This window comes from Electrona antarctica (assembly GCF_951216825.1).
Source record: "Electrona antarctica genome assembly, chromosome: 13".
In the NCBI taxonomy this organism is placed as follows: domain Eukaryota; kingdom Metazoa; phylum Chordata; class Actinopteri; order Myctophiformes; family Myctophidae; genus Electrona; species Electrona antarctica.
Window position 1 is genome coordinate 1,938,666 of NC_136794.1, and position 10,339 is coordinate 1,949,004.

At 49.1% G+C, this 10,339-nt stretch overlaps 1 protein-coding gene across 1 annotated transcript; it reads right to left on the reverse strand.

Annotated features, from left to right (window-relative positions):
• Window positions 1–5,392: 5,392 nt before the first annotated feature.
• LOC306935515 (endoplasmic reticulum chaperone BiP-like) lies at window positions 5,393–7,384 on the reverse strand (the record flags this gene model as incomplete). Its single annotated transcript, XM_079518616.1, has 1 exon — window positions 5,393–7,384. One exon carries the CDS (start codon window positions 7,382–7,384, stop codon window positions 5,393–5,395), a length of 1,992 nt encoding a protein of 663 aa, XP_079374742.1.
• Between the last annotated feature and the right edge of the window lie 2,955 nt (window positions 7,385–10,339).

A 10,339-nucleotide genomic window follows, 5' to 3' on the forward strand; every position in this document is an offset into this window, starting at 1 on the left:
CAGGCTGTCCACAAATATTAGCTATACGATATACTGGGGAATTTTGGGTTTAACTTTAAATATTATTTATTCACGTGATACTTTTAGGGCAGTGTTTGGTTTATTGTGTTGAGATGTATATGAATACCTAGAATTCATGTGATAACTTGTGTAACTTTGAATTTAATTTTAATGCAAAAAAACACATTTTGTAGACAATGTGCTAAATCAAGTTGTTCTATTGCTAAATTGTATTATCTTTCATTATTATTACAATATGTTAATGACCAAATGATGTACAATTTTGTCCAAAAGAAATGGTGCAGAATTTTCTTTTTTCTTGGTTTGGGTTTCATTTGTTTTATCTTCTTTGTATTTAACTTGTAGCCTGCTGTAACTGAAACGTAAATAAATGTGATTGGCTTTGCAAATAAGTTTATACGAGTGAATTAATTGATTCAAAGTTGCATGAGCTTACAAAGGTTTTTTTTTTTTTTTTTTATCCCACGATTTTGCAACCCATTTTTTTCACCCAGTGCCAATTATCTAATGTAATCCTGGGCGCTACACTTCCTCTGCCAACCTAGGGGGGCAGCGGACTGACCTCATGCCCCCTTCTATGCATGAGGAGTCCAAGCTGCTTCTTTTCACCTGACAGGGGGGAATTTCCCTGGCCGGACGTAGCGCGTGGAAGGAACGCGTTATTCCGACCAGTTCCTTTTCCCTCCATCAGGCGCCCCGGCTGGCCAGGGGGAGGTAGTTACAAAGGTACTTCTGTAGGACTAAACACATCAGCGCTTCTCAAAGTGGGTTCCGTGGCACCGTAGGGCAGTGGTTCCCGAACTCTTTCATGTCAAGGACCCCCAAATTGACACTAATTAGCCCGCGGACCCCCATTTGAAGAGATATGCCAGGGACCCCCATAAAAGAAGATTTGTACGGCTCTAGCAGTGATTCTCAACCCGTTTAATTTCAGGGACCTCCTGTTTGACATGCGTCTACGGACCCCCATTTAATGGAATTTCTGTCTCTGGGACCATTTTTGTAATAATTTTGCAATTTGTACACTCTCAGAGTTACAGACCCATAAAGGGCCCATTTGGTTCATAACTATCATTTAGGTAGGGACCCCCTGGAACTCCCTCAAGGACCCCTGGGGGTCCCCGGACCCCACTTTGGGAACCACTACCATAGGGTGCCTTGACGCAAGTCCAGCTGTATCTCAGAATACTTTAATAATGTTTGGAATGTATGAATGTCACCTCAGTTTAACCACTAACAGCTACCATTTACACTGGCAGCCAAATCCAGCCTGAATCTAGATCTGTGCCACATCCAGATTGAAATCTCATCAATCCGTTATTCCGTACAATATTCTAAACTTATCTAAATGTACAGAAACAAGGCCGTTTATGAGGATATATGAGGAGAACGGCTACACGCGGTCCTATCTGCAATGTCAGATAGTTGTTGGTTAAAATAGAAAGGAGAGCTCGTAGTCCCGATGCCAAAAATACTTTTTAATGTATTGTGTAATGACTCTCGTCAGAGGTAAATAAAATCATGCAAAGGACATACAATGAGTGCTGGCATTTTCTTCACCTCAACTTATATCTCGAGCCTTGAACCTAGAAGGATTTTGTTTTAACCTGGAGTGCTGCGTGTTGTCTGCTACGGCAGTACTTGTTTCTCAATGTATTGTATAATAAAAAATATTTTTGGCATCGGGACTACAAGCTGTGCGACCTCTCCTTTCTATTTTAAAGTTTGTCTCCCGTGGTCAGCACCTCCCTACTGTGTGCGCTCCTAACTTTTTTTGTTAGATTGTTGTTGGTTACCACGGTAACCAAAGCAGATATGTCGATGCAGGGCGGCTTTGCGTTGAGTTGTTAAAATCAGTCTGAATGCACAGATCGGATCTGACTTTATGTGACTGCAGTCTAAAGCCGGCCCCACAAATGTGACTTGAGTCACAGCAGAGGTGGTTTTCAAATCTGATTCAAATCTGAGAGCAGTCTCAGTCTGAATAATGCAATAACCCGATCCAATAAATCTGATTCCATGTGACTTGTTTGTGTTTAGACTCATCATACCAATCTGGATGTGGCACAACTCTGATTCAGGCTGGATTCGGCTGCCAGTCTGAACACACAGATCTGTGACAGATCCCATCTGGTCACTTGAAAATACAGTGTGAACGGACGGGCCGAAAGATCAGATTTGAGAAATAAATCAGATTTAAATGGGGCCTCAGACCCTCTGTTCCTATAGTAGAATGGACCAGAGTTAAAGTGTACTTGGTGCATTTTTTTCAGCCAAATTGTGACGCGTTGTGAGCTTGTAGATCAGCTATGTTTGGTGAATGTTCCCCCCAGAATAGGAAAGCTGGAGTTTAAGTAATGAAACGGCAAGTATAGAAGTTATTATCTGTACTAATATTCTCTCCAGCGGTGGCCGAACGGTTTGCGGAGCGGTCTTGATACCGGGAGGTCGCCAGTTCGAATCAGCGGTCCGACACGTTAAAATTACCACCGCTGAAGTGCCCTTGAACAAGGCATTGAACCACTACGATGAAATGTTCTATGAGCAGGGCCTGGCTGGAAACAAGTTCTTGAGCTTAGCCCAGATACCCTGGGTAAATATAGTAATCATTTCATTTCATTTCATTTCTCAAGATGATTTACCATTGACAATGAAAGGGGAATTCAGGTCAAATGTCCGCTAAATCTTGTTCCCACACGACGTCTCAAGATTTGCCATTGACAATGAACAGAGAAATTAGGTCAAAATTCTGCTAAATATGACGTAAATTAAACATCAAAACATTAAACACCATTTTAAAAAAAATCTAATTCCAGGTCTGCCCTTTTATCTTTCCCTCCACCAGGCCGGAGGCTCGGGGAGAGATAGCCCTGAAACATCTCTTCCGGGTCTTTAGACAGCTGGTGGATGGAAATGCAGCTCCACCCACGCGGCAGAATGCCGCTGGGGCAAGCCTTTCCCGGAATCTGGCCCGGCGCTGCAATCGACGATGATCTGGAAAGCTAGGGCAGCTGTTTGCACGTCCCTGGTGCCTATATCGAACACACCCAGTGCTTCAGAGTGCAACACTCCTCCCGACCGACAGGGGCACGTGGTTGAAAGGCCTATGTAAAAAAAAAAAACAGCTCGGAAAAAAATGCCTTGTATTAACCCATTTGGGCCTGATTTAAAAAAAATCTTCTAAATCATGACAATTTTCTGAAAAACCCCATGTTTCTATATCAGTGGTTGTCAATATTTCCTTGTCAAGGACCCCAAAAATTATATGTAATTGACCCGCCGACCCCCATCTGAAAATATGTTGTTCCAGGGACCCCCCCCCCCCCCCCCCAGAAGCAAAGATATGAGTTTAAAACGTTCGCTCTGAAAGAAGATTTGCGCCACATTTTCATGATTTTTCAAAAATAGCAGACCTACAAGCTCGTAGCGCTATGAGCTTGTAGATCTGCTATTTTTCAATAGTTGAACTTAAACAACGCGGAATGCAGCAGTGCTACTCGCTGCTAACACCCGTGGCCCACGTGGTGAGTACTTTATATTTGAAATCTGAATGTTTATACACGTTTTCACTGTAAATGTAGCGATCACACACAGCGAAGCGGAGAGCACACACGCTCCCTGGATGCCACAGCTGAACCTCTGCCCCAATATCTTCACATGCGGGCTCATAGATGGGCCTTTTTATAGCGCCACCAGGAGGCCGGTCTTTGCACAACACATTATTTCGTCAGTAGCCTATAGAGATTTGTCCAAACTTAACGCAAAATCGGTACACAGTCTCTCTAGAGCCACTAAACGAAAGGGGTCTTTCAGATTGTCCATACCCCACACCCTGATCAGCTTCCAAAAGGTTTATACAGAAGTACTGAATATAGGAGGGGTCGCAGTCCCGCCCCCTTTCATGACAACGCCAGGCCCAGGAAATAATTCCCAATGGATTCCCATAGTCATTTCAAAAAGTATTTATATAAAAACCTTATAAGCGTCGTACAAAGCCAACTCGAGTTGTGACAAATCATGTTTTGGGCCAAACAAATAATTACAAAGAAGAAAAACAACAAAAAAAAGTGTTGTAACCTGCCGTTTTTTTCTTCTTTCTAATTATTTGTTTGGCCCAAAACATTGTGTTTATTGTCATGATTTGTCACAACTCGAGTTGGCTTTGTGGCTTTGTCCGCAGGAAAATGAACGGGGAATTATCTTCCGGGTCTCTCGAGGGGGCGGGACTGCGACACTCTATAGCGCCCCTCAAAAAAACAAAAAAAATTAAAATGGTAAATGGTGCATTTATATAGCGCCTTTATCCAAGGCGCTTTACATAGATTGTGCATTACATTCACCCATTCACACACCGATGGCGGCGGAAACCATGCAAGGCACCAATCAGCACATCGGGAGCAATTAGGGGTTCAGTGTCTTGCTCAAGGACACTTCGACACCAACTCTGGGGGAGCCCGGGTTTGAACTGGCAACCTTGCGGTTAGCCATCCAGCCACTCTACCCCTGAGCCACCGTCGCCCCTGTTTTGGACATAGGAGTCTTCCACCAGACAGCAACACTTTACAGGGCTGGAGGAGTGAGACGTCTTTTTTGTAACCCTTTTTTTTCTTCACCCAATGTCAATTATTGTCTAATTATAATGTAATCCTGGGCGCTACACTCCCTCGGATGAGGAGTCCAAGCCACTTCTTTTCACCTGACAGGAGGGGAGTTTCACCGGGAGGACGTAGCACGTGGAAGGAACACGTTATTCCAACCAGTTCCTTTCCGCTCCATCAGGCTGGCCAGTTGTCCACATTCTATCTTTACCCCAGAACAGCAGAGGGCGTTGTTTTCCCTTTTGTGGGGGGTCTTTATTGATATAGGATGTATAAGACGAACAGTAGATTGACAGGAAATGGAGAGAGATGGGGGGTGACGCAGCAAAGGTCATCGGGATTGGGGATGGAACCCCCAACACTGTCAGGCTAGATTAAACAGCCTAGACAGCCTAGGTGGTTCCCAGATGGCTATACGCCAGCCGCCTGGGGCTCCCAGATGGCTATACGCCAGCTGCCCGGGGCCCCCAGATGGCTATACGCCAGCTGCCCGGGGCCCCCAGATGGCTATATGCCAGCTGCCCGGGGCCCCCAGATGGCTATACGCCAGCCGCCTGGGGCCCCCAGATGGCTATACGCCAGCTGCCCGGGGCCCCCAGATGGCTATATGTCAGCTGCCCGGGGCCCCCAGATGGCTATACGCCAGCTGCCCGGGGCCCCCAGACGGCTATACACCATCCGCCCGGGGCCCCCAGATGGCTATACGCCAGCCGCCCGGGGCCCCCAGGCCGCTATACGCCAGCCGCCCGGGGGGCCCCGGATCGATACTTGCCCTAAAACTCATCCTTTTCATAACTATAGTGACTATTGTTCTCCTGCTCGCCCTCTCCGCTGTCTGGTTGGCTGCCGGCCGCTCCGTCGTAAAGCTTTGTGACGATGGGCTGCACCACGTCTTCCAGCTCCTTCCTCCGGGCCCGGAAGTCGTCCAGGTCAGCGTTCTGGTGGGACTCCATCCACTTGATGGTGTCCGCCACGGCCTTCTCCACGGCGTCCTTGTCCTGGTCGGACAGCTTCCCGCCGAGCTTGTCCTTGTCTGCGACCTGGGCGCTCAGGGTGTAGGCGTAGCTCTCCAAGTCGTTGCGGGCGTCGATGCGCTCCCTCAGCTTGGCGTCGTCGTCGGCGAAGCGCTCGGCCTCGTCCACCATGCGTCTGATGTCCTCGGGCGTCAGGCGGTTCTGCTCGTTGGTGATGGTGATCCTGTTCTTGTTGCCCGTGCCCTTGTCCTCGGCCGAGACGCGCAGGATGCCGTTGACGTCGATCTCAAAGGTGACCTCAATCTGGGGCACGCCGCGGGGCGCCGGCGGGATGTCGCTCAGGCCGAAGCTGCCCAGCAGGTGGTTGTCCCGGGTCAGGGAGCGTTCGCCCTCGTAGACGTTGACCGTGACCACGGCCTGGTTGTGGGCGGCGGTGGAGAAGGTCTGCGACTTCTTGGCGGGCACCACCGTGTTCCGGGGGATCAGCTTGGTCATCACGCCGCCCACGGTCTCGATGCCCAGCGTCAGCGGGCAGACGTCGAGGAGGACCACGTCGCCTGTGTCCTCCTCGCCGGACAGCACGCCGGCCTGCACGGCAGCTCCGTAGGCCACCGCCTCGTCGGGGTTGATGCCTCGGGACGGCTCCTTACCGTCGAAGAACTCCTTCACCAGCTGCTGGATCCTGGGTATCCGCGTGGAGCCTCCGACCAGGACGATCTCGTCGATGTCCGACTTCTCCAGCTTGGCGTCCTTCAGCACCTGCTGCACGGGCTTCATCGTGGAGCGGAACAGCTCCGCGTTGAGCTCCTCGAACTTGGCGCGGGTGAGCGTCTCGGAGAAGCCGGCACCCTCGTGGAAGGACTCGATCTCCACGCGGGCCTGGTGCTGGGAGGACAGCGTCCTCTTGGCCTTCTCGACCTCACGCCGGAGCTTCTGCACGGCACGGTTGTCCCGGCGCACGTCCTTCTTGCCACCCGTCTTCTTCTCGTAGAGCCTGAGGAAGTGCTCCATGACGGCCTGGTCAAAGTCCTCGCCTCCCAGGTGGGTGTCGCCGCTGGTGGCGACCACCTCGAACACGCCGTTGTCGATTGTGAGCAGGGACACGTCGAAGGTTCCGCCACCCAGGTCGAACACCACAATGTTCTTCTCGCCCTCCTTCTTGTCCATGCCGTAGGCGATGGCGGCGGCCGTCGGCTCGTTGATGATCCTCATGACGTTGAGTCCGGCGATGACGCCGGCGTCCTTGGTGGCCTGGCGCTGTGCGTCGTTGAAGTAGGCGGGGACGGTGACCACGGCGTGGGTCACCTTCTTCCCCAGGTAGGCCTCGGCCGTCTCTTTCATCTTGGTCAGCACCATGGCGGAGATCTCCTCAGGGGCGAAGGTCTTCTTCTGGCCACCGCCGGTCTCCACCTGAAAATGGGGCTTGGTCTTCTTCTCGAGGACCTCGAAGGGCAGGTACTTGACATCCTTCTGCACTGAGGGATCGCCCCAGGCGAGGCCGATGAACCTCTTGGCGTCGAAGATGGTGTTCTCGGGGTTGGAGGTCAGCTGGTTCTTGGCAGCGTCGCCGATCAGGCGCTCGCCCTCGGCCGTGAAGGCCACGTACGACGGGGTGATGCGGTTTCCTTGGTCGTTGGCGATGATCTCGACGCGGCCGTTTTTGAAGACTCCCACACAAGAGTAGGTGGTCCCCAGGTCGATGCCGATCACTGTGCCAAAATTCTCCTTGTCACTGCTGGCCGCAAATGTGGCGCTGGCCACCAGCAGAAGCAGTAAGTACAATAGCTTCATGTCACTCCTGTCTGCTCGCCTTCCCTTAAGGAATAATTATGTGCGACTCTCTTAAGATTTGCTTCTGGTCGCAGACAATACTCTCTCTCTCTTGACAATTATAAATTTCTATGTTATCATTTGAAACTGCTGCTATCTCCGCCTTTATACACCTCTGCTATGACATGATTTCATGATGTCATGTTCTGTTGTCATGATGTCATATTATACATGTCATTTATCAAAGCGGGAATTTTGGCGTACGCCGGTACGCCAAAATATGGGTGCACGCCGGAATTCCCGCAATTTCGGGCATTTATCATTTCCGCAAAACCTTGAACTTGAACGTGAGCCAGGAAAAAAATCACGTTAGGTCGGGAGCTGTCGTAAGCTTTGTCCTCACTCCTAAAATGTATAAAACTAATAATACATGTGAATTATTTTTTTTGTAAAGGCATGTCATATGAAATTTGTAGGATATTTCCAAGTGTGCAAGCAATTAAAATCGCGCAATTAAAAACAATGTTGCAAGATGCTATATGCAGCTAATAGCTATAGTCAAGTCACCAACCAACTGGTAGGCTATAGTGCAATCTACAGCCATGTCTTTCTCGAGTTACATCTCGTCGTTTTAAGGATAAACCTGACGTGTCGCTCGAATGCCAAATGTGCCGTGTCGGCGTGCCAGCGCAAGTGCAGGGGACCGCATCGGAGATAGGTAGGCTAACCCAGCCAGGCTGACAGCCCATCACCACCATTGCCAGTGCCACGTGAGGCTGGTTTAGGCTGCACATTCATATTGACAGTTGACAGCCCAGCCACTGCAGCGACTAGCGAGGTAATCTAAATAGATTGTCATAAACGTGCATGCCTGCATGGTCACGGTGTCATGGACGGACCACAGTGATAGAGACAGACAGACATGACAGGAGAGGAGGAGATGTTGCAAAACAGCGGTGTGTGTGTGCGCCTATTTGTTATTTAATTCATGGTTCACATGCAGGTTCAGGTTTTCGTTCACTAATATATTGTTGTGGGCTATATTAAATTAATAAATACTTTAATCATTTAATATATAGGCTACAACTAACAACACACAGCAGGTACGTAGCGTGGATCAAATGATTGACTGGGCAAATTAGCATGGAGGGGGTGGGGGGGTAGCGCATCCTCCCCCGGCCGATAGGTGTGAAGTGTGAACGGTTTGGGGGACCATTTTACCAGAAATTTGCATGCACAAAGTTAAACTGGGCCAGCTCTAAACTGACCCAATGGACCCTACGCCCGTGTTTGTGTGTGTGTGTGTGTGTGGGGGGGGGGGGGGGGGGCGAGGCAAGAGGAGAAACAGACAGGGTAGGCCTAGAGCTTTATTTAATTCATGCAGGTGTTCGTTCTTTATTTATATAAGATACAACACAGTCCAGTTAGGCCTGCAAGTTGCGTGCGTGTGTGTATGAGAGGGCCGTCACATTTATCACTGCTAGGAATGAAATTAAGGAAGGATCAGCTGTTTGCGATCACTTTAATGCTGTGGCGACGTGGGTGTACTACAAAACCTACACTCGAATTTGGGGCAGATTTTACACTCAATTGATAAATGAGGGCCCATATTTGGAAAGAGCATAGACGGCATGGGGCCAGTGGTGGGAAAAAGTACTCACATTTATTACATGCGTAAAAGTATCAATATTGCAAGTAAAAGTCCAGAGTTCAAAATCTACTTGAGTAAAAGTACAAAAGTGTGAAAACAATCAAATCATCACTATGGGGTGATCAGCCAATCACGGGGTGATCACCGGACTGACCTCATGCTTCCTTCTATGCATGAAGAGTCCAAGCTGCTTCTTTTCACCTGACAGGGGAGAGTTTCCCCAGGCGGGCATAACGCGTGGAAGGAACACGTTATTCCCACCAGTTCCTTACCGCTCCATCAGGCGCCCCTTCGTAATGTTCGCACGTCAGTCGACAGAACTTACCAGAGTGGACGCGGGTGACTTTTCGGTGAAACAGCGCGGCCAACGCGGGGGGTGCGTGGCCGACAGGCACCTGAAAGCCTGCACTCACACAGCGAAAGCATCCCTGCCTCCTTCTCCACATCGCCGTGCCAGACGAATACAAACAGGGTTTTTCGACACCCATTCCGCCCGGGACGAAGGAATTAGCAGCCACAATGTTGGACGGGGGAATTAGCAGCCAACGTTAACATTACGCACGTTAAAGTGAACACATGTTTCGAGACCACACTGTCCGGCTGTCCGCCCCCCCTCCTTACAAATAGGCTACATCAGGGGTGGGCAACTGGCGGCCCGGGGGCCCCCACCTTCACTTAATGCTGTTAATATCAGAATACTGATGTAGTATTGATGTCAGCTATTTCAGCTATTGCAATTCCTAACCTGCTTTAATTACTTCATGATTAGTATTAAATGACTAGTAGGCCTACTTAATGACTAGTATTAAAATGTATTAAAATGTTATTTGTGTCCAATTATGTTAACAGTTCATAAAGTTAACTATAAATAAATGCATTTGAAATTCAATAAACATTCCAATTTAAAAATAGCAACAAAAATAAATCAGGTTTTCAATTCAAATATAGCACACATAGCTGATCTACAAGCTCAAAATGCGTCGCATTGTGATGCGTTTTGAGACTGCACTGTGGCCCTCTGGAGTGAGTGTGGAAATATAGTGGCCATCGCCATCGTTGCCCACCCATGGGCTACATGCAGGCTGAAAGCCTGGCCACTGACGACGAGAGGTTACAGATCTCATCTGCCCTGCACGCACCCAACGTGATACAATGAACAGCAGGATCACTACGGAATGATTATCTGTCGGGGTGGCCAAATGGAGACGTTTTATTTATAATCCACCACTCGACGGAAGGGGAAGACATGCCGTCGGGAAAATACAATGATAAAATACTATACAGACTATGACCAAAGTTTGGCGCAAGCGGCAGCCGATAGGGTT